The following is a 23,791-nucleotide window of genomic DNA, read 5'->3' on the forward strand; positions in this document are numbered from 1 at the left end:
TTGTTTGCCACTGCCTTCGTTTCACGACAGGCTACTCTGTCATGTCTTGAAGCGTGTTTAAACTGCCACCGTCTACCTGTTATTTTTACCTATATTGCGATGATAACTTGCTAAATGTCTAAATGCAACTTATGAAATTCCATCAATGCATACAGCTTGTGTGATGATTTTATTCAGAGAGAAATGAATGCGATACTTTCATGAGTTAATTTAGTCCAGTGTGTAACATAAGGTGGCTTACCAGTCAAAACAAAGCAGAGAGAGGATGTGAACGTGTGCAAATTCACTGCGGAGACAAAACATTGCAGCGTGTTAGCAGAACATCTCAACCGTCTCTACCTTAAACACCAGGTTAATGACCAGGTTTACTGGAGTGATTTCCCCTGGGTGCACAGCACAGAGAAGAGAGTGAGCCAGCCCCTTCTCAAAGTGAAGCACAGAGAAGAGAATGAACCAGCCCCTTCTCAAAGTGAAGCACAGAGAAGAGAATGAACCAGCCCCTTCTCAAAGTGAAGCACAGAGAAGAGAATGAACCAGCCCCTTCTCAAAGTGAAGCACAGAGAAGAGAATGAACCAGCCCCTTCTCAAAGTGAAGCACAGAGAAGAGAATGAACCAGCCCCTTCTCAAAGTGAAGCACAGAGAAGAGAATGAACCAGCCCCTTCTCAAAGTGTAGTAAAGCACAAAAAGAATGAACCAGCCCCTTCTCAAAGCGAAGCACAGAGAATGAACCAGCCCCTTCTCAAAGTGTAGTAAAGGACAGATAAGAGAATGAACCAGCCCCCTTCTCAAAGTTTACCACTGTGTTATCCCCCTGGTAAAAGCACAGTACAGTGTAGTATTCATTTTTCAAACCTTTGAAAATATATACAGCAGGGTGCAAATGCATCAACACCCCATTGCTTCTGTATCAGAACACCCCATTGCTTCTGTATCACAACACCCCATTGCTTCTGTATCAGAACACCCCATTTCTTCTGTATCACAACACCCCATTGCTACTGTATCACAACACCCCATTGCTTCTGTATCAGAACACCCCATTGCTTCTGTATCACAACACCCCATTGCTTCTGTATCAGAACACCCCATTGCTTCTGTATCAGAACACCCCATTGCTTCTGTATCACAACACCCCATTGCTTCTGTATCACAACACCCCATTGCTTCTGTATCAGAACACCCCATTGCTTCTGTATCAGAACACCCCATTGCTTTTGTAGTTTTGATTTTCTGTGCGTCTGAAATCAAACCGCTGGAACTGAATATCGCTAGTGGTTGTCTAATTTAACTGTGGCTTTAAAATAGTCAGAGTAAAGGAACACAGAGCCACACATGATAAAACGCAGGAGACTTTTCAGAAGTTGTTTAAGACGCCTGATTAAAGCATAAAGCGGTCGAACATTTTCACACACCAGTGCCTATTGTTTCTATATGAGTGATTACTGAGCGGAAACTGAGATTCTCACACCCAGAGGTTTCCATGCAGGCGGGCATATGAAGGATCTCGATGACAGATCTTGATACATTTGCACACCTTTGTACAGAACTTCTAGCTCAGAAGTGTTAAAAGCGTTACCATTATTAAAAATAAATAAATAAATGTATAGATATATTTTAAAGCAATTAAACAAGCAGTACCAGAATATTAGAAAATAAAAAGTCACTAAAACCCATAGAGAGTGAACTCACTTTTGCTGTTCACTGAAGTGAGACGTGCGCACTGGTGTGATTAAAGATCCCAGGTAAAAGAGGCTCAGAATTGTGGGTTGCAGGTCTATTAAACACCCCTGTCCCCGCCCCCCCCCCCCCCCCACTCCTCCAATAGCCCGACAGTGATGTGAGGAGGGCAGTGGTGGGGGCTGGTGGGGGAGGGCTGGTAAGAGCACCAATCCGATTGGACTACATGAAATGAAAACCCATTCATCCCCACCATGGCTCCTCGAGTCGTTTCATTTGCAAGTCATTTAGATTGATTTATGTATTGAAAACCGTGGTCATATAACTAAGAAATCAAAATGTGGAGGTTTGGGTCAGTCCGGTTGTTGGCTTAGAAGTGACTGTAGGGTTTGGGAGTGTCTCTGGTTGTGTAAGAGCTGTAAACCCCCCCCCACCACCCCCACAGCACAAAGCTCAGAGTAGAGAGTGAACCAGCCCCTTTTCAAAGTGTAGCACAGAGAAGAGAATGAACCAGCCCCTTCTCAAAGTGAAGCACAGAGAAGAGAATGAACCAGCCCCTTCTCAAAGTGAAGCACAGAGAAGGGGCTGACCACAAAACCAGCCCCTTCTCAAAGTGTAGCACAGAGAAGAGAATGAACCAGCCCCTTCTCAAAGTGTAGTAAAGCACAGAGAAGAGAATGAGCCAGTCCCTTCTCAATAAATGTGAGTGATATTTTTAATACACCTCCCAGTGCTTTGCAATGCTTACCTATGCTTCACCGTGCATTCACTGTGCAAGGCTGTTAGCAGGGGATTGATAAGAACCCAGGACTGAAATCGTTGCAGGCTGATGGCACCATTGTGAGTTCCCCATCCCAGACTGATGCATGCTTTGTTTTACTCAAATCAGAGTTTTGACTAAAGCAAAGAGATTCACACAGCGGCAGGAAAATATCTTTGCAAAGGAGTAATCGTATCTTCAGGGCATTTTGCATTGGAGCAGGACTCTGCAGTCATCACAGTGTAAACTGATCTGGCACACTCCAGAACAAACAGCTAGGGTCAAATGTTCACTTTCAGTCCTGACCTGAACACCCACCTGCCAGTCCTTGTCAAAGTCCTTTTGCAGTTTTGCCCCTGTACCACACCTCTCTGTGCTTTACAATGCTTCCCTATGCTTTACCAGACCTCTCTGTGCTTTACAATGCTTCCCTATGCTTTACCAGACCTCTCTGTGCTTTACAATGCTTCCCTATGCTTTACCAGACCTCTCTGTGCTTTACAATGCTTCCCTATGCTTTACCAGACCTCTCTGTGCTTTAGAATGCTTCCCTATGCTTTACCAGACCTCTATGTGCTTTACAATGCTTCCCTATGCTTTACCAGACCTCTCTGTGCTTTACAATGCTTCCCTATGCTTTACCAGACCTCCCTGTGCTTTACAATGCTTCCCTATGCTTTACCTGACCTCTCTGTGCTTTAGAATGCTTCCCTATGCTTTACCAGACCTCTCTGTGCTTTAGAATGCTTCCCTATGCTTTACCAGACCTCTATGTGCTTTACAATGCTTTCCTATGCTTTACCAGACCTCTCTGTGCTTTGCAATGCTTCTCTATCCTTTACCAGACCTCTCTGTGCTTTACAATGCTTCCCTATGCTTTACCAGACCTCTCTGTGCTTTACAATGCTTCCCTATGTTTTACCATCCCTCTCTGTACTTTACAATGCTTGCCTATGCTTGACCATACCTCTGGCATGTTGCTGAGGTGTTGAGTTGCCAGTCTCTGGCTGTCTCCCTGGATAACGTCTACACCATCAGCTGTGAGAATGTACTGAACCCATGGGTAAGAGAGCTGGGCAGGGGCCACACCCACACCCCCGGCTAATCTAAGAGTGAACAGACTTAGAGAAAATCAGAAAAATAAAGAAGTGAAATCATTTAAGTAACCCAGCTGACACTGTGTGTGTGTGTGTGTGTGTGCGTGTGTGTGTGTGTGTGTGTGTGTGTGTGTGTGTGTGTGTATGCGCACTGATGTGGGTGTGTGTATGTTGGTGTCTGTATTCTTCTGATGTGTGTGTGACTGTGTGCACATGGAGGTGTGTGTGTGTGTCTGTGTGTGTGTGTGTGTCTGTGTCTGTGTACACATGGAGGTGTGTGTGTGTGTGTGTGTGTGTGTGTCTGTGTGTGTGTGTGTGTGTGTGCACATGGAGGTGTGTGTGTGTGTGTGTGTGTGTGTGTGTGTGTGTGTCTAAGTGTCTTGTCTCTGTGTATTTCAGAATGCGTTTTGTTGAGTCTGGGCTGATGCACGCTCTTCCTCATCCCCAGCATCATCTTCGCTGTCAAAACAGCAAAACACTTCCGAGCCGTGAGGAGCAGCTCCAAATCAATGTGGCCCCACCCCCTCCCTCCTTCCCTCCCACGTCGGCGCATTCCCTGCTTTGCTGATCCGGTCCAGGTTTTCAGCTCAGTAGTAATGCAGCCTGATTGGAGCAAAGTCCTGGACAGGACTGCACTGGCAGAGCGGGAACTGCATGGAGTGGCTTACACCCAGCCATCGCTGGATTATATTAGAGAATTTTACAGTGCTGGGGAATCCAGGTTAGGTTTACCAGACATCCCGGGAAAACTGGGATTGCCGCAGTTTTCAGGCTAAATTTTTTTGTCCCGGTCGGAAACAGTAACACCATTTAAACACTGTTGATGCTAAATCTCTGGGATCCTTTAAGACCCGACTTGACAAAGTTCGGAGATCAATCAGCCGCTCGGAACCGGACGAGCTCTGATGGTCCGAAGGACCTCCTGCATTTTTCTCATGTTCTTATTTTGTAAAAGTAATTTTCTCACTGCTTGGTGTTCCTCTTGTTTGTTTTGCTGCAGTGACCTCGTCACCCTGGATACCATGTTTGTTCAGGTGTCCCGTGCGAAGCCTCACCAGTAGAGGCGCCTCTCGCTCGTCTGGCAGGAACAGCATCATCAAGTTTAGAAGCTTTTCTAGCTGCTGAATGAGAGAGGAAGAGGAAGGGAGAGAAGCTGCAGAGAAAAGAAGAAAGAAGTCCTTCAGCCCAAATCTCAAGACCCGAGAGCCACACTCTGATTATTCACATCCAGCCTTAGATTCAGATCGTTTGAGAAGCTACTTCCTGCTACCCAGGTCACTTCCTGTGCTGCAGGTCAGCCACTGTCAAGCAAAGAACAAAATGTATAGTTCCTGTGTCACAGAACATATGTTCCCCCTGGATTTTTGATCTCCCTAGGAACCAATATTCAGGAATATTGGTTACCCTTCCAAATATTTGTACCCCCTTATCTTTCTTTGCATATATAATAAGTCTTTATCCAAGCACGTTCAACTAAAACCTTAATTTTAAGACCACTTTCCCCAACCCAACCCAACCCCAACCCTGTACCATCCAGTCCCCCAACCCCAACCCTAACCATGTACCATCCAGACCACCCAACCCCAACACCAACCCTGTACCATCCAGTCCCCCAACCATAACACTAACCCTGTACCAGCCAGTCCCCCAACCCCAACACCAACCTCAACACTGTACCATCCAGTCCCCAACCCAACCCAACCCCAACCCTGTACTATCCAGTCCCCAACCCAACCACAACCCTGTACCATCCAGTCCCCCAACCCAACCCCAACCCCAACCCTTTACAATCCAGTCCCCCAACCTAACACCAACCCCAACCCTATACCATCCAGTCCCCAACCCAACCCTAACCCTGTACCATCCAGTCCCCCAAACCCAACCCTAAACCCCAACCTTGTACCATCCAGTCCCCCAACACCAACACCAACCCTGTAGCATCCAGTCCCCCAACCATAACACTAACCCTGTAAAAGCCAGTCCCCCAACCCCAACACCAACCTCAACACTGTACCATCCAGTCCCCAACCCAACCCCAACCCTGTACCATCCAGTCCCCCAACCCCAACCCCAACCCTGTACTATCCAGTCCCCAACCCAACCACAACCCTGTACCATCCAGTCCCCCAACCCAACCACAACCCTGTAGCATCCAGTCCCCAAACCCCAACCCCAACCCTGTACTATCCAGTCGCCCAAACCCAACACCAACCCAACCCTGTACCATCCTGTCCCCCAACCCCAACCCCAACCCTGTACTATCCAGTCCCCCAAACCCAACACCAACCCAACCCTGTACCATCCTGTCCCCCAACCCCAACCCTAACCCTGTACCATCCAGTCCCCCAAACCCAACCCTAAACCCCAACCTTGTACCATCCAGTCCCCCAACCCTGTAGCATCCAGTCCCCCAACACCAACCCTGTAGCATCCAGTCCCCCAACACCAACACCAACCCTGTAGCATCCAGTCCCACAACCCCAACCCAATATTTGCCGAATACTGATTCCTGTTTCCCTCCCTGCAATTATAAAAGTGACAAAAATACTACAACGATGTTGTATTCAAAGGAAATGTGTATTCCACATGTTGCAATCATTTTACAGACTTGATTATAATTATAATAAATGATAGCAGCATCAGATCCTCCAACATTTAAAACGCCCTGTGCCTTTATTGAAGATACTTTTTTTTTTTAAAGACACGCGTCACATTACGGGCGCGTTCACGGAGATCATTCTGCGCAGATTCTGCGAAGAATCTAACCAAAGTTAGCCAACGGGCGCGTTCACGCAGAGCATTCGTAGAAGCTCATTGGCTAAAAATGGTCAGAATCTGCGCAGAATGAACGGGAACGCGCCCCGTTTTCTCTCACATACGCAGCACTAGCTCTCGCGGGTTTTGGGGCAGAAAGTAAACCCAGAAGAGCAGCCTCTTCTATCCCATCGCGAGAGGTGGGGGTAACTGTGTAAGAACTGAGGGGGTTTCAGTGTCTGCATCAATAAACGCGTATCAGAGACCCCCCAAGGCTTGTACCCGCAGTAACGAATTGTGTATCAGTTATAATAATTAGCCCATCGCACAGGCAGCAGCGTGCAGAACTGGTGGGAATGACAGAACTGAGGCACCGTGGACCGGGGGAGGACGATGTGCTAAAACAGCAGCAGCAGCAGCAGCAGGTGAGAGAGTTTGGAGGAAAACAAAAAATGCATCGTTTTCATTTCACGAGTCACTCCCGTTAGCATTGCAGCCAGGAAAGCACCCTGAAAACCTGCAATTAATTCAGCGACAAAAAGTGTAACGCCTCGGTCACACATGCTATTAGAAACACGGTATTTACGCATATTGTTTTACGATTATTATTATTATTATTATTATTATTATTATTATTATTATTATTATTTGAATTCCAGGAGGTCCTCTTGGCGAAGATAAAATAAGTCACATTTATTCAGTTACATTAATAATATTATTATTATATTAATAATTAAAACCCCTCAGTTGTTTCGTTGACACTACGTACGCAGCGGGTGCGTTTTTCCTTTCTACATCGTAGAAAGCCTCGAGTGATTGATGATAATTAAATAGGCGGGTCTCTTGTCTAGTGAAAGAAAAACGAACGACAGGCTCAAAATAGAATAGAGCCGGCTGAAGCGAATCGTCTTATATACGGCCTATAGTGTCGCCATGTAATTAACTTTAATTAAATGTTATCTCTCTCTCTCGATATGTATGTGTGGTGTGTGTGTGTGTGTGTGTGTGTTTGATCGTATTACACACACTGTATAGAGTCAATTATCCAAACTAATTGGGACCGACCCTAGTTCGCATAATAGATTCTGTATGGATAATCGAACAGGTATTAATAACACTTACTGTACCTTTAATAATGTATAGATTTAACATACACAAGTACCTACTGATGATGGTAAATAGCTAGTAATCTATTCTATCACATGGAGCCTGCAAAATTACAAAGCTTTACAAGTCATTAAATTCATGCATTCAGTAGAACTTTAACCCCTGCAATCCTGTAATTAAACGAACCACAGACCAAACTTTGAAAATCATCAAAGAATACGATTCAGCACAACTTTGACACATTACAGAATTGTAGGAGTCATCAAACTTCAAACACGTTTCTGTTCTTTGATATTGCTGCCCCCGAACAGCGCCAGAGGAGGCACGCTCTCCACTTGACCAGAGGCCGCCAGCGAACGCTTCTGAACGTGTCATAAAGCCGTTCGCGCCCTAAAGAAAAACCAGGTGAAAATCGTATGGGCGTTGGTGTCGCGGTTTTAAAAGCTTTCTTATGCCTCGTCTCTGACGTTCTCCACTCACGGCAAAGCTGCAAACATGTTCTGAGGGAGTTTTATTATTATTAATAATAATAATAATAGTGATATTTATTTACTAATTTGACAGACACCTTTATCCTAGGCGATTTGCAAACGAGGCGTCCTGCTCCAGGAACCGGCTCCACTACGCAACCCTCGCTGTGCATCACATGGGATCGCTGTCCCCTAAACTAACCTACTGATGAGCTGGAATTCATACCACAACTCCTGCTGCTTCACACGGCCTTGCCTGGGCATTGCCTTCACAAGCCCTGCTTGCAGTTTCAGGGCTGCGTTGCTGTCGTTCCTGCAGAGCGGGATCTCTCCTCCCGAATACGCACAGCGCCCCTCTGTAGCATGGCGTTGCGGTCGCCCCGAGCCATCTCCTACTCGGTCAAGACCCGCCCACCTGCTGATTGAGGACCAGCACTGCCAATCACTCGCTGCCCTTTCCCTCAACCAAGCCTAGCGGGCAGACTGGCTCAAATGAGTGCCCGTCTGTAAACAATAATTAAAATCACACAAACTCCAAAAAGTCACAAAATAAACCCCTTTCCACATACAGGTTACACCAACACTAATTTCCCCACCTGTGCAGGGCAGTCGCCCTGCCACACAGGGTTCCAGTGCAAGCTTCATATTTAAACACAGTGTAGTTTACAGTAAGTGCAAATAATAATAATACTGCTGGAATACAATATGAACTAGGATGCAGCCAGTTAGGATCACAGCTAGTTATATCTGCAGTGACAGATTAGCAGTGCAATAGTGCAAGGATAGCGCATCAGCTGAGGATCCAGTAAGGTGGTGCTGAGGTCAGGCGAGCGCAACCCATAATATTATTATAAACAGCACACATCATGGAAGGCATCCGTCAGGATTCCCACAGCCGTTTCGCTGCTGTGATTTGCCATGCAAATCGAACGATTTCCTCATTCAAATGCAGCCCGGCTTCAGTTGGCTGGAAATTTGGTTCGCTTGTTTTGGAGCGGAGTGTTTATATTTCCTTAATTGATTTGTCTGTGTCTGGGCTTGTCTCAGAAGTATGCTGGATGCACGTGGATAGACTTCAGGGATTGAAATAAGGCTCCCATCGCGTAGCAGTTTGATCCATTCCTGGTTTTACTAGGAGTTTTATAATAAGACGCACCAGAACCAACAGCAGCAACTTGTATATACTATCCTGCATCCTGATAAGAGATGTTTGTTTGGTGTTGTTATTATCCTGCTGCACAGACCTCTACAGGAAGTGCTGGGGGGGGCGGGGGGGGGATCTGTCCGCTTCCTGTTGTCCCAAAGGTTTGGGAGATTCGGCGATTTAGTCGCAGAAGTCCCCAAAATGCACGACACCCAGAAGCTGTCAGTCCTGCTGGGGGAGGACAAACACACAGCCAGACTGGCTGGACAGTACATGGAGACCTGTCATAGCCTGAGAGACAAACAGTGAACACGTCACACTAGAGAGGGAGGGAGGGAGGGAGGGAGGGATTCTGTTTAATATAGACGGAGGGAGAGGTTATTCAATATAGGTACTGTCTAGTATTAAAAGATAATGTTAATGTTTTAGGGGAACTGCTCTGTGTGCATGTAGAGACAGTGATAACCCTGTCATCACTCTGTGTCTGTGTGCATGCAGGGTTTAGTGTAGATGGAAAAGACTTGGTTCAATAATCTCTCGCTGGAAACACCACACCACTGAGGTCAGGGACAGTCATAATTCTCCAGTTCGTAATTGCACCATATAGTTAGGGCTTGAAGTTTTCGGGTTTTGTTCTTGATCGCATGACGACACTTGTTCTGAGACGATTCCTAATTAAACTCGGAGAAAGCTGTTCGTTAAAAAACGAGATCACTTGCTTTTACCTTCATGTCTCGCGCCCTGAGCCTGGTTGCCGTTTGGCTTAATTTGTATTTCAAACAGACAAGACTCATTCTGTCAGTCACTTGTCTCTCATCCTAATTGTTATCGCTGTGCTTTTTTTTTTTTTTTTTGTTATTTTCTGTTGGAAATCATGGATCGAGAATTGATTAGCAGTTTGCTACGCATGTGGACTGGCAGAGCTATACTGGTGTTCTTTTCTGAAACGAGACTAATATTGCAGATAGCAGGCTGTTTGGTTCAAATTGCATGTACTGCTAACCACTGATAGAGACGTTGCGTCTACAAGCTCTTGCCCAACACTGACTGCAAGCTAACGAGATAACAATGCTGTGGACTAGAAGGGGACAGGCTCTAAAGACTTCAGAGAGATCGAAAGAGATAATGCCACTAGGATCAAAGGGGGTCGCAAGAAGATAACAAAAGGCAGATGTATGGACCTTTTGTCTCCAGGAGTGTGAAGAATGCACTGAGTTCAGAGGTTGTCACACTAGCCTACACACACAGACACACACACACACACTCACACAATAAATTAAATTACCTTGACCATTGGTTAAGTGTCAGAGAAAGGGGAGGTGGACCATCTATACAGAAGGGTATTTAATGTCATACAAACATTGTAATGATGAGTATTGTGTTTGTCCTGTACCTGGGACCAGACTCCCTGCATATTTCAATAAACCTAACAACTGATTGAAGAAAAGGACTCTGTGCATTTTCTTGAATCTTCTTACTCACCATCATTTTTTGTAAGTTACTTCATTTTCACTTGTTCAACAGAGTCGCCCCCCCACCAGATTTTCTTTTCAGTCCGGAATGCACGCTGATCGCAAGTCTAGCATTTAAAATCTCCTTGATTTATAGCAAAGAAACCGTCTTTAATTAGTACTTTTCTCTTTATTAGGACAGCTTAACAACCGCTAATTAACATATAAAGGGAGGCAGAGATTTGGAAAGTAGAACCCCCAAAGCTGTTCCTGTAATTGATAGACTTTATTTATTTTATTTGTCGTTCGATTTCATTGTTCTCGTCTTTTCAGCCACTTTTGGTGACTCCATTTGTTTGAAAAACAAGTTCAAGTTTCTATGTTGGTGCCTGTGATTGCATTATAGCTGGGTTATTTAGAATGAATACAGTAAGCATGTTAATGCGAGGAGAGTGTTGCTTTTTTGTGTAATTATAACTGATTTGGAATTGTAACTAATTATAATTGGATGTCGCTCTGGTAAACATTACAGTTGATCTCCTGACTTTCCTGGTCAAAATTTGAAATGTTTAATATCCCTGCGGTCCTTTGAGCCAGTCTCCCTGTTCTGCTGACCGGATGGGTTCCTTTGACCCAGTCTCTCTGTTCTGCTGACCGGGCGGGTTCCTTTGACCCAGTCTCTCTGTTCTGCTGACCGGGCGGGTTCCTTTGACCCAGTCTGTTCTGCTGACCGGGCGGGTTTCTTTGACCCAGTCTCTCTCTTCTGCTGACCGTGCGGGTTCCTTTGACCCAGTCTCTCTGTTCTGCTGAACAGTGCTAACCTGGGCTTTGCAATTCCTCCTCTCCAGGAGTCAGAGGTGCGGACGGATGGAGAAGCCCCCTCGGACAGCGAGATCAAACCCGACCCGGGGGTGCCCTCTACTGTCGACGACACCCCCGAGGTCCTCAACAAAGCCCTGTCAGGAATGTCGTCACGGTAACTAGCCTTCTACACCCCCACCCTACAAACTGAATACCTAACGATCTGTCTACCTAAACATCTAGCTATAGATCTACCCAAACATCTAGTCAACGAACTGCTTAGCAAACTAGATAGCAATCTAAATAACCATGATCTGCCCAGATAACCAGCTAGTTAACCATCTACCTAACCAACTAGCTAGCTAACCATCTACCCTACCAAATAGCTGTTATGCGTTCTAGCTAGCTTACTTGGTAACTATATAGCTGATAACACAGTGATGGGTTGGGATAACGCAGTGATGGGTTGGGATAATGAAGCCAGTCTGGTGTTTAAAGTCCTGTTCTGTTTTGTCTCAGGTGGAAGAACTGGTGGGTGCGCGGGATCCTGACTCTTGCCATGATCTCCTTTTTCTTCATCATCATCTACCTCGGTCCCATGGTCTTAATGATGATCGTAAGTGCTCTCCGCGGCCAAGCGAAACACAAGCTCCGTTCAGAGTGTGCTGGGCAGCTGTCGCCCTAAGCAATCAAATGACAATAGCAGCACTGATATTGGATTCTACTGCTGCATTGTATTATGTTCCAAAAGACCTCTTTTTAGCGGCTTAAACATTTGGTTTCAGCGTCTACTTGGGTATAAATATTTGATGCAGTCGGCGAAATGACTTTGGACCAAGTTTTTACAGTGACGTTGAGTTGTGTGCAAGTTGAGATCGGATCTTTGGCAGAACTGAGAGTAACGGCTGTCTCCTTCTCTCTCCTCCTCCTCCTCCTCCTCCTCTCTCTCTCCGGGCAGGTCCTCTGTGTTCAGATCAAGTGTTTCCACGAGATCATCATGATTGGTTACAGCGTCTATCACTCCTACCACCTGCCCTGGTTCCGCACACTGAGCTGGTGAGAAGGGTTCTGTGCATTCTGTGATCACGAGAGTCCCTTGGCAAGGCAGTGTGAACCAGCGCATGCATTCTGTGATCACGAGAGTCCCTTGGCAAGGCAGTGTGAACCAGCGCATGCATTCTGTGATCATGAGAGTCCCTTGGCAAGGCAGTGTGAACCAGCGCATGCATTCTGTGATCACGAGAGTCCCTTGGCAAGGCAGTGTGAACCAGCGCATGCATTCTGTGATCACGAGAGTCCCTTGGCAAGGCAGTGTGAACCAGCGCATGCATTCTGTGATCACGAGAGTCCCTTGGCAAGGCAGTGTGAACCAGCGCATGCATTCTGTGATCACGAGAGTCCCTTGGCAAGGCAGTGTGAACCAGCGCATGCATTCTGTGATCACGAGAGTCCCTTGGCAAGGCAGTGTGAACCAGCGCATGCATTCTGTGATCACGAGAGTCCCTTGGCAAGGCAGTGTGAACCAGCGCATGCATTCTGTGATCACGAGAGACCCTTGGCAAGGCAGTGTGAACCAGCGCATGCATTCTGTGATCACGAGAGTCCCTTGGCAAGGCAGTGTGAACCAGCGCATGCATTCTGTGATCACGAGAGTCCCTTGGCAAGGCAGTGTGAACCAGCGCATGCATTCTGTGATCACGAGAGTCCCTTGGCAAGGCAGTGTGAACCAGGGGGAGGTCAGGAGCCATTCCTGTTTTTTCAATTCCAATTTTAAAAATCAATTCCAGCGCGGCGTTGATCCTAATTGCAGTATTCTGTAACAGTGAGCTTCTCTCGCTGACGTAGAAGTCGCTGTTTCTTGGTCGGTTTAAATTGGCTTCAGATGAAAAGTGGCTGAACAGTTGCTGTCTCTAAAATGTCAATTTCCAGGCGTGTGAAGGAATGTGGAATTGATTTTTAAAATGGAGTTAGAAATTGATGGCGATGATCCCACCCCAGTTGCAGGCTTGATGGATAGGGAAGGGAGCAGCAATTCAAAAGAAGAATGTCAGTGGAATCTGTCTGCTCTTTAAATAACAGTGCTTCCTCAGTGGAAGCTCATGTCTGTCTGTCTCCCTGCCTGCCTAACTCTGTGTGTGTGTCTCTTCCTGCTTAACTCTTTGTGTGTCTGTCTGTCTGTCTGTCTGTGTCTCTGCCTGTCTGTCCTCTCTGTCTGCCTATCTGTGTGTGTCTGTTTGCCTGCCTGTCTCTCTTCCTGCCTAACTGTGTGTGTGTGTCAGTCCTCTCTGCCTGCCTAACTCTCTCTCTCTCTCTCCCTCCCCCCGCAGGTACTTCCTGCTCTGTGTGAATTATTTTTTCTATGGCGAGACAGTGACGGATTATTTCTCCGCTCTGGTTCAGAGGGAGGAGCCTCTGAGAATCCTGAGCAAGTACCATCGCTTCATCTCCTTCACTCTCTACCTGACAGGTAGGCGCAGACAGCAGGGGCTGGGGCTGCTTTTCACTCACTGAAAATCCGGGGGGGGGGGATAATTGGGTGCACTAAAACTTCGAGAATTGTGTGTGTGACGTCATCATTGTGGGAACAGAACGTTCCTCCCAAAAGGTTCCTGAGTTCTCAGTTTGCAGATAAACTCGTGTTCCCTTTGTTTCCGATCCGCATGTGTCCTGCAGTACTGACTGACCCCTGTAGAGGGCGATGTCTTCAGCAGTTCAATTATCCTCATGTATATAGCAGAGGTGCGCTGATACTCATACTGTAATGAGTGAGTTGAGTTGCTCTCAAACGCATTTTTAGATGGAGGATAATTGGGGCATTCCTGGATTTGTCCTCTGAGAGGACATGAAAGTGTATTGAACTTTGAAATGCTTGTTTGTTAGTTGTCTTGAGAAAAGTCGACCTTTTTGTTTTTTTTCACGCAGTTCGAGGTTTCCAAGCAGTGAGACTGCTTTGTTTGGCTTGTCACAGGATGTGGTCGCTGTGTCTCAGTCAATGCCTTGAAGAAACACACACACACACACACACACACACACACAGCTAGCACACAGTCTGGGTCAGACACACATGGTAAAATCTCAGGTGTACCTGGAAGTGTTAGTGCGTGGGTCGCCTCTGAATGAGAATGAGTCTGACACAGAGCAATGGGTGTTGACGCTCCTCAGAGGGGAGCAGATTGAATTAACACAGGGGGCTGCCACTAGGTTTCCTGCAACGGTGGCCCTGGTGTCAGATTTAATAAAGAAAACAAAGCTAAAAAAATCCAAGTTTGCCACACAGCAATTGGCTAATTGCTCCGGAAAGAATTGAAAAGGCGTTTTGCATTTTCAAAAAAAAGAAAAGGGTGTCTTTGCTCTTTTCTGGTTACAGGTAAAATCCTGATTTGAAACGAATGGTGCGCTCTCCTGTACGATCCAGAGTCTGGACTCTGGCGTGATCTGTAAAGCCGAGGGAACACGGAGACGCTTTGCGGCTTGGAGTCAGGTTTCAGGAGAATTGGGGTTTGATGCAGCACCCTCAAACTAAGTCTCTGTTCCTGAGAAAGTGGCTGCGTGTTCCCTTATCTTAAGTCTGCCCAAAACCAATGTGAATCTGACTTCAAAGTCATGAGATTTATTCTTTTCCAAATGTATGCCAATCAGGTATTTTGTATAAATGTCCCGTATTGTCTGGTACTGCAAAATCCCTGTTTGCATAATGACGGGGTCTCTAACCCGGCCCCATGTCTCTCTCTCTCTCTCTGTTTTTAGGGTTCTGCATGTTTGTCCTGAGCCTTGTGAAGAAGCATTACCGGCTGCAGTTCTACATGGTGAGTCCAGCCCTCGGGCTGCGGATCCTGCTGCCCTTCCACTCTGGTGCTGAGAAGTGCCATTGAGACTGCCTGTTTGATGCAGGATATTGAAAGCATTAACTCTCTCTCTCTCTCTCTCCCTCTCGCCCCCTGCTTTCTTTCTCTTTCTCTCCCTCTCTCCCCCTTTCTTTCTCTCGCCTTCCCCCTCTCTCAATACCTTCTCTCTCTCACTACCTTCCCCCTTTCTCTCTCTCTCTCTCTCTCTCTAGTTCGGCTGGACCCATGTGACGTTGCTGATTGTGGTGACTCAGTCCCACCTCATCATTCACAATCTCTTTGAAGGAATGATCTGGTCAGTCTCTCTCTCTGTCTGTCTGTCTGTCTGCTTGCCTCTCTCTCTGTCTGCCTGTCTGTCAGTCTCTAGACACTCCCGCTATGACTGGAGCATTGAAAATAAAAACACATAAATGCATGAATGTATTCACGTGGAGAGCGTGCATGTGAGTGGGTGCATTTGTATGGGAGATTTGTAGCAGTTTGTGTGGGTGATTTGCAGCACTGTGTATGGGTGATTTGAAGCAGTGTGTGTGTGTGCATGGGTGATTTGCAGCAGTGTGTTTGTATTGGTGATTTGCAGCACTGTGTGTGTGTGTATTTGTGTGGGTGATTTGCAGCAGTATTCATTGTTTGTGTGGGTGATTTGCAGCAGTGTCTGTGTCTCCAGGCTCCAGCAGTATTCATTGTTTGTGTGGGTGATTTGCAGCAGTGTCTGTGTCTCCAGGCTCCAGCAGTATTCATTGTTTGTGTGGGTGATTTTCAGCAGTGTCTGTGTCTCCAGGCTCCAGCAGTATTCATTGTTTGTGTGGGTGATTTGCAGCAGTGTCTGTGTCTCCAGGCTCCAGCAGTATTCATTGTTTGTGTGGGTGATTTGCAGCAGTGTCTGTGTCTCCAGGCTCCAGCAGTATTCATTTCTTGAAGCCTGTGTTTTGTTCTGGCTGCAGGTTCATCGTTCCTATCTCCTGTGTGATCTGCAATGACATCATGGCGTACATGTTTGGCTTCTTCTTTGGACGGACCCCCCTAATCAAGGTGAGGCTCGGGGGTCCAGTGGTTCATTCAAAGGGACTCTGCAGCAGCAGCAGCTGTTGATGATGCAGAGTTCACCCCCCTCGTCTCTGGAAGTTGCTTTGGAGACAAGCGACTGCTAAGTGATTAATTTATATTAAAAATAATAATAATGAAAGATGAGGACTGATGGTGGTGGTGGTGGTGGGGGGTTTAACAGTTACGCTGTTGTAATCGCAAATGCTCAAGAACTCAAAACCAAGAAGTTAACTACAACTACTACTAATAATAATACTAATGGTGTTTGTTTTTCCTCGTAGTTGTCTCCTAAGAAGACCTGGGAAGGGTTTATCGGAGGTTTTTTTGCCACGGTTGTGTTTGGTCTCCTGGTAAGATGACGCTGACAGGGTTACCCTAAATGCACATTGTTTTGAAGTCTGCTGTCTGTAGTCTTCTGCACGCTTTTGTTGTTCACGTGTCTGCCCCATGTCTCCATATATGGGACTCTGTCAAGTTAGGGATCTGATCCTTCCCTTCTCTCTCTCTCTCTCCCTCCCTCCCTCCCTCCGTCCCTCTCTCTCTCAGCTCTCCTATGTGATGGCTGGTTGAGTTCAGTTGTGTGTTTTGTTGTAGCCTGTCTCTGATTCCCCTCTCCCTCTCTCTCTCAGCTCTCCTATGTGATGGCTGGGTGGCGCTACTTTGTTTGCCCGGTCGAGTTCAACAACGACTCGAACCGCTTCGAGGTGGACTGCGAGCCCTCGGACCTCTTCCAGCTGCAGGACTACACCCTGCCCTCCGTGCTGCAGTCTCTCATTGGCTGGGTGAGCGAGTCACTCACGTGCCACTCCCTGGATTATATAAACAAGTTGTGCGTCATCAGGATATGCAAATTGCAGGATTACAGGAGCCAATCAAATCGTGTGACAGCGTCAAAAAGACTTCCATTCCAACCGTATTGTTTCAAAACTTACTTTGGGCTTGTTACAGCCATCTGTGAGATGGCATTAACCCTTCCCTCCCCCCTCTGCCTCTCCCTGCAGGAGACCGTGCGCATCTATCCCTTCCAGATCCACAGTGTGGCGCTGTCCGCCTTCGCCTCGCTCATAGGGCCCTTTGGGGGATTCTTTGCCAGCGGCTTCAAGAGAGCCTTCAAGATCAAAGTAAGTGTTTCCTCTACTCACTGCTGAACACAAGAGAACGGACTAGAGGAGAGGGAGCAATCTCATTGGCCAGCAAGCGTTCCAGCCCTGGGCATTATGACATTGTGGCTTGGAACGTTCAGAACGTTGGGCATTCTAGAAGCATTCCACGGTGTTCATATGTAATGTTTTTGTAAAGGTTGATTATACCCCTTCTGGGTTTGTGATTATTATAATTTAATTTTTTTTTTTTATATTTTGTGTGCACTCTATGGGGTTGGAGAAAAAGTTGCATTCTAAAATAAATACATACGGTAGATTAGGAAATTAACATGGTACAGTTCTACACACTAGTGATCAGGGATGGCAGTAAGACTCCTATTACACAGCAGTGTCACCCACTCCAGGTTTTACTACCCGCTTGATCAGCCCCAGTGTGTCTAGGTAACAAGCTCAGGTGTGTCTCATTAAACTCCTATTGAAACCAGTTGTGGATCAGACCGCCATGCAATGGGAGTCTCATGTCCATGCCTGAGTGACTGAATGAGGTGTATGTATCGATCAATAATCAATCGTATTATTTATATAGCACCTTTCACGATAAATCGCTTCAAAGCTCATCACATAGATACACACATTGATACATGTTAAAGAAAGAAGTGATAAGCAATGGAAGAGAACAATAAAACAGTGTAGTTAGTTAAACGTCCACTAGGGGATTGTGTGTGTGTGTGTGTGTGTGTGTGTGTATATATATATACACACACACACACACACACACACACACACACACACACAGTTATTGTACAAATTCAGTCAGCTCTCATTGACGAAACATGTATACATGACAAAGTTTTAAATGCACCAGCCTGTTGGATGTGTAAGGTGCAGGGGTCCCCTGTGTTAGTGGGGTGAGGTGCAGGGGTCCCCTGTGTTGATCCTGCCTGACTCCCTCCTTGTCTCCCTGCAGGATTTTGCTAACACTATCCCCGGTCACGGAGGGATCATGGACCGATTCGACTGCCAGTATCTCATGGCCACGTTTGTCAACGTCTACATCGGCAGCTTCATCAGGTATGCTGGGAGTGTGACTGAGCTGCAGGGCACAGTGAAAGGGACCTCGTCTCTGTCTCCTGCACTGTCCCCTGCAAGACCATCGGAGAGAGAGAGAGAGTGAATTGCCACATAGCTGCTGAAATGCAGCCTTAACGTTTGTGACTTTTCCAACTAGGCTTGGAAAACATCCGAGTGACATTGCAGAGTGGTTATCCAGATTCCACATGCCGAGCAGTGTGAGCCAGTCCAGGTTTTACATTAATTCTGTGAGGAGGATGATGATGATGATGGGACCTCAAGCTTGGGGTTAATTGACATTTTTAGAACCCTGAAATATTTTCATGTTGGGGTTGCTTGCGAATGACCCCATCGTGACACGGACAATTCACTTTGCCCAAGTAATGGGTCTCTCTCTTTCTCTCTCTCTCAGGGGTCCTAATCCCAGTCGGGTGATGCAGCAGCTCCTCGCTCTGCGGCTGGACCAGCAGCTCCACATCTTCAACACGCTCAGAGCACACCTCATCGACAAGGGGCTGCTCTCCGCCAACCAGGAGGCGACTGCAGCATAGGCGACTGCAGCCAATAGGTGGCGTGGGGAGGAAGAGAGGGGCGGGGTCTCTGAGAGGGGCAGGGTCTGGGGGGGGGGGGGGGGGGTCGAGGTTAACCCTTTCAGGACAGATCGGGAAGGGCTTTGATGTGTTTATTATTTTGTTTTGGTGGCTGTTTTGAATTCTGCAGTATAATGTTGTCTGTTCATCTGTATTGAGTTCATGATGGGTGAGGTTCTTATACAGAAAGTGTGTGTTGATAACAAGCGCTGTATTTTTCATGGTAATTTTTTTTTTTTTTTTTTGTGGTTTTTAAATGCCACTGTATAACACCTGGGTTTGAGAGTAGGCTCCTGTTTGTATAGCTGTCTTGAGCTAGTCCAGGTTTTATTCCTGACCTCTGGTTAGGATTTTAGCTAAAGTGCCACCAAGTCTACAGGGAAACCTGGAATGGAATCTGCAGCTATGAATTGGGAGTCTTATTGCCCTTGTGGTGCAGGATGGGAAATAAGACCCCTGTTGCACAGCACTTTGATCCATACCTGGTTTTACTATTAGTTTAATTAGACACACCTGAGCTTGTTACCTAGACACACTGGGGCTGATCAAGGTGGTAGTAATAAAACCTGGAATGGGTGAAACCGCTCTGCAATAGGAGTCTTATTCCCACCCCTGACCTGGGTTAACACTGTAATTACACACATGCTTAAGATAGATTTTAAATGCCTTTTTTGATTTTTGATTTTTGATTTTTTTTAGCAAATGCTTAGCGTTTTGTTTTGCTTGCTGTAGACGTCTGGACAAGCCACGGCTGTTGTTTTAATTTTTTAATCTTTTAGAGCATTTTACAGCACTGATGGGACCAGGCAGATAGATACAAGGTAATCCGACCAAGCCCTTAAGAAAGCTCCTAAACAAATAACAAGTTGTTTTTTTGTTGTTGTGATTTTTCAATGTCTTTATTTAAGCGGATAATAAGGAGTCGTCGTTTGCAAGCTCTCACTACAAAGACTCTGCTGCTGAAGCCCTGTAAGCAAACACACTGCAGCCCAGCTCCTTGGATAATGAGCCGTTCTAGCAGGAAACTTGTTGTAAAGGGCTGTGCAGCTGGACTGGTGTTGTGCTGATCCCAAAAATGTAGCTACGGCATTCTGTGTAGGTGTGTTATTTAACCCCCCCCCCTAAAGAGTTGTTTTACTTTGTCGTTTGTTTAAGTATTTTATCCCTGAATTCCGATGATCTGTTACATGCACGACCAGGTTTTTCTGTGAGCTGAGCATCACTACGGTTTGAGTTTTAATCTTGCAGTGTTGAACCAGAGTGTGTCAAACTACCATGCACTTACAAGAGTCTTGTTCGAATTGTTTCTCTCCCAAGATGGCAGCTGCTTTTCTGTTTGCTAGTAAAGGGAAACTATCCAACGCCAGAAACAAAAAAGGCTCAGGATTTTGTCGGCTGTATTATTTTTTGGTGCCATCATTCCGTTTTTGCCTTTGCTGGGCGCGCTGTGTGATTTTGAAACGTCTTTCTCGAGGTGAAGGATTCGGTGCCCCGTTTACGAAGGATTACTGAGCATTTGCCAAGAGCCAAAAGCACACTGCTTTGTTTGTTTTTTTGCTGCCAGCAAGAAGCAAGCGAATGAAAAGTTCAAATATAAAGTATAGACAGGACAGCGTTCGTTTGACCGGCTCCTGCATGCACGTCGATTTTGTCTTGTTAAAGTTGCAACGTTAAAAGAAGCTTGTAAAATTCTGTGCCGTACCGTTTCACAGCAAAAGTATTTGAGACGTTTAGGGGCGGGATTCTCATCAGAAAAATGCACCCAATACATTTACCGAACCAGATCTACAAAAAACAGAGACTTTTAACTTGGGAACTTGTAAGCAGTCTTAAGTCTTTTTCTTTAGGTTACGTTTTTAGAATTGTTTCAGCTAATTATTGTGCGAATGACGATGTGGAGTAAATTAATCTTTTGAGAATCCAGCTTGCAGTCGAAACGTTATTGAATTGAGCGTATTTCTACTGTGTGTGTGTGTGTCTCTGAGTATGAGAATGTGTGTGTTATAGCCATGGATAAAAGTGACAACATTAAGTCACAGGCTTCTTTCTAATGGGTTACTCGAATGTCATGTGCAAATCTAAAGTCATTTTAAAAAATATAATTTCAAAAACATATTTTAAAATTGGCTGAAAGGGAGGGAGGCAACCAGCCAGGTAGTACGGATCCCTGTGTGAAACCTTTGTGACTGGAATCCTTCTTTTTGAAACATGTTTTGATTTATTTGACTCTAAGTGCTTTGAGGGTCCAGGTCTGTTTTATCCGTTTTGGTACCGGTGTCACAGGAAATAAGTCAGCGTTTGCGTTTTTGAGTGACGTTCCCTTCAGTGGGTTTACAAGGACAGGCTTCGTTTTTGTTTCCAGGGCTACACAACAACTAAGAAAAGGAGAGGAAAGAATATATTGTAGGATTTGAATTAGGACAATCCCCTAAAGAAGGGTGGAGAGTAAGCCAGAGGATAGAGTTAAGACCACAACGGTCAGTGATACCAGCGGAAAACAAGAAGATAGCGATTGTTTTTATTTATTTCTAAATTATTATTTTGTTCCATTTAAATAAAAATCAGCACACAACTCTTTTTTTTTTTTTTTTTTTTTAAATCTATGAACTTAGTCCATTCCTGGAAACGTGCTCTCTCTCTTTCTTTCTCCCTCCCCTCTCTCTCACTCCCCCATTCTCTCACGCTCTTTCTCCCTCCCCCATTCTCATGCTGTCTCTTTTTCTCTCCCCCTCTCTTACTCTTTCTTTCTGACTCATGATTTTTTGTAAATGTTTAACCAGGTAACAATGGAATGTTGCTTTCATTTTGACTGAAGTTGTCTTGCTGTCTGGGTGGGGGGAGGGGGATGTTTTCCTTTTAGGAGATAAACAAACAAAACAAACCCTTGTCTTGTGGTTTTAGTGAAGTGTGTTTGTTTTAGATCTGAGGCGAGGGGGTGCTGGAATAAATCGACCGTTTCTGTCGTCACCCCCTCCAAACGCTACCATTAGATTTGTATAGAGGAAATCCTTTTCACACGATAGCCATACTGTATTTAAAGCTATGTTAAGAAAAAGTCTATATATATATATAATGTATTTTTCAATATCTGGATGTGAATATTGTCAATTGTTACTGTTTTCAACTGTTGTATTTTTCTTTTTTCACTGTTACTGAATTTCATGCTGTATCAAAGTGTATATGACTGAATTCTGCCGGGGGGGGCACAGAGTAAAGCTGCAGGTTGTTAAATGTCCAGGAGGTGGCGTGTATGTATATACTGTTAAGTACAATTGTACTTTTTTGGGCAGGTCAGTCTAGTATCTCGTCTGCTTTTTGTCAGCAATGCTACGTGGCAGTTAGTGCAGATCAAAAAGTGAGGTTTTCATGTTCCAGAAATCGTTTTACAGGAACGGTCGTACATTTTCAATTAGCTGGAAAATAATGATTTGTGCGTTGTTAGAGTGAAAACAAGTCTGTGGCGTGAAACACAGCTGGTGTTGGAGAAGGGGGTGAAACTTATTTTCTGTACAGCAGAACACATGCTGTCTATTTGAGACGTCAGTTACGAATTTCTTTACACCAGGGCCATGAAACTCCAGTCCTTGAGGGTCTTCTGCTTTTCATTGCAACTTAAAAACTCTGTCATCTAATTATTTGTTCAATTGGACATGTTCAATGGTTTTTTTTTTGTTTTGTTTTTTTACAGTTCAGGATTTCAGCTCAATTCACTTCATTATCACACAGTCCAGCCACATAGAGGATTATATATATATTGAATTGAGCTGGGATGGCTTCTCTCTGTGCCTAGTTCCCCCGCACTCTAGCATCTGTTAATTACTGAACCTTTCTGTTATTTTGTGTCAAAGCTGTGTAATGAAAACCTGCCGTCCCATTCACACCATGCTTACCTTATTTATTGTATACCCTCTCGTGTTTGTGAACATTAAAAATGTCTTGAATCATAACTGCCGCTTTGTTTCTTGTTCTTCATTCAGGTGTTTCTTCCTGGCTCTGTAAAGCTGGTTCAGAGAACGTTTTCATTGTTTCTTGTTGTGATTACTAACAAGGGGGGGGGGGGGGTTCAGATAATCACTGGTTTGATGGTCCAGTGGTCAACACAAAGGGCTTGACACCAGGAGGTTCATATCCCAGCTCAGCCACTGACTCGCTGTGTGTGAGCCTGAGCTAATCGCTGAACCTCCTTGTGCTCCGTCCTTTCAATGAGACGTGAAACAAACGAGGTCCTACTGGAAGTGACTCTGCAGCGGCAGCAGTTGTTGATGATGCACAGTTCACCCCCAAGTTTCCAAGTCTCTTTGGATAAAGCATCTGCTAAGTGACTAAATAATAAAACAAAAATAATTTTGCTGTTCTTATTATTTTGTATTTATTTGGCAGATGCCTTTATCCCAGGCGACTCGCACAGGTGTTCCAGGGCAGCACAGGGTTCCAATGCAAGCTTCATATTTAAACACAGTGTAGTTTACAGTAAGTGTAATAATAATAATAATAATACTGCTGGAATACAATATGAACTAGGATGCAGCCAGTCAGGATCACAGCTAGTTATATCTGCAGTGACATATTAGCAATGCAACAGTGCATCAGCTGAGGATCCAGTTATTTTAATTAACTCCTTAGAGGACCTTAAATATATGACTTCAGTTGTGTGGTTCTGATTTTGTAAAATGAACAATGTGCTTTACCTCTAAAGAAGGAGTTAATTAAAGCGAAGTAAATGCTTTGTAATTTGTACACCTTCCTCTGTTGCCTGGTGAAAAAGACTTCATTCTCTACCCATAATAACCACTGAGCAGCTCTGTGCATTTGAGAGGAATAGCTGCTACCCACTTCCTCTTAAAACATACTATGAGAGAGAGAGATACAGAG

The 23,791-nt window shown here is 45.4% G+C and overlaps 1 protein-coding gene across 3 annotated transcripts; it reads left to right on the forward strand.

The window, feature by feature from the left end:
- The first annotated feature begins 6,452 nt into the window (after positions 1–6,452).
- On the forward strand, positions 6,453–18,926 carry LOC121302221 (phosphatidate cytidylyltransferase 2-like). Of its 3 annotated transcripts, none has more exons than XM_041232052.1 (13): positions 6,453–6,715; positions 11,308–11,438; positions 11,783–11,879; positions 12,222–12,319; positions 13,591–13,730; positions 15,011–15,069; positions 15,321–15,403; positions 16,053–16,140; positions 16,437–16,505; positions 16,785–16,937; positions 17,157–17,276; positions 18,226–18,329; positions 18,742–18,926. In XM_041232052.1, exons 1-13 carry the CDS (start codon positions 6,647–6,649, stop codon positions 18,878–18,880), a joined length of 1,350 nt encoding a protein of 449 aa, XP_041087986.1. In that variant the 5' UTR covers positions 6,453–6,646; the 3' UTR covers positions 18,881–18,926. The 3 variants fall into 3 exon arrangements, with proteins under 3 accessions (XP_041087986.1, XP_041087987.1, XP_041087989.1); XM_041232053.1 differs by having other exon boundaries at positions 11,311–11,438; XM_041232055.1 differs by having other exon boundaries at positions 11,314–11,438.
- The last annotated feature ends 4,865 nt before the right edge of the window (positions 18,927–23,791 follow it).

Source organism: Polyodon spathula, chromosome 29, assembly GCF_017654505.1.
Source record: "Polyodon spathula isolate WHYD16114869_AA chromosome 29, ASM1765450v1, whole genome shotgun sequence".
Taxonomy (NCBI): Eukaryota; Metazoa; Chordata; class Actinopteri; order Acipenseriformes; family Polyodontidae; genus Polyodon; species Polyodon spathula.

Coding starts and splice junctions, on each gene's coding strand:
- LOC121302221 (XM_041232052.1), top strand. CDS start 6,647: ATGACAGAACTGAGGCACCGTGGACCGGGGGAGGACGATGTGCTAAAA. Junction 13,731..15,010: donor CTTCACTCTCTACCTGACAG/GTAGGCGCAGAC, acceptor CTCTGTTTTTAG/GGTTCTGCATGTTTGTCCTG. Junction 16,938..17,156: donor TGCAGTCTCTCATTGGCTGG/GTGAGCGAGTCA, acceptor CTCTCCCTGCAG/GAGACCGTGCGCATCTATCC.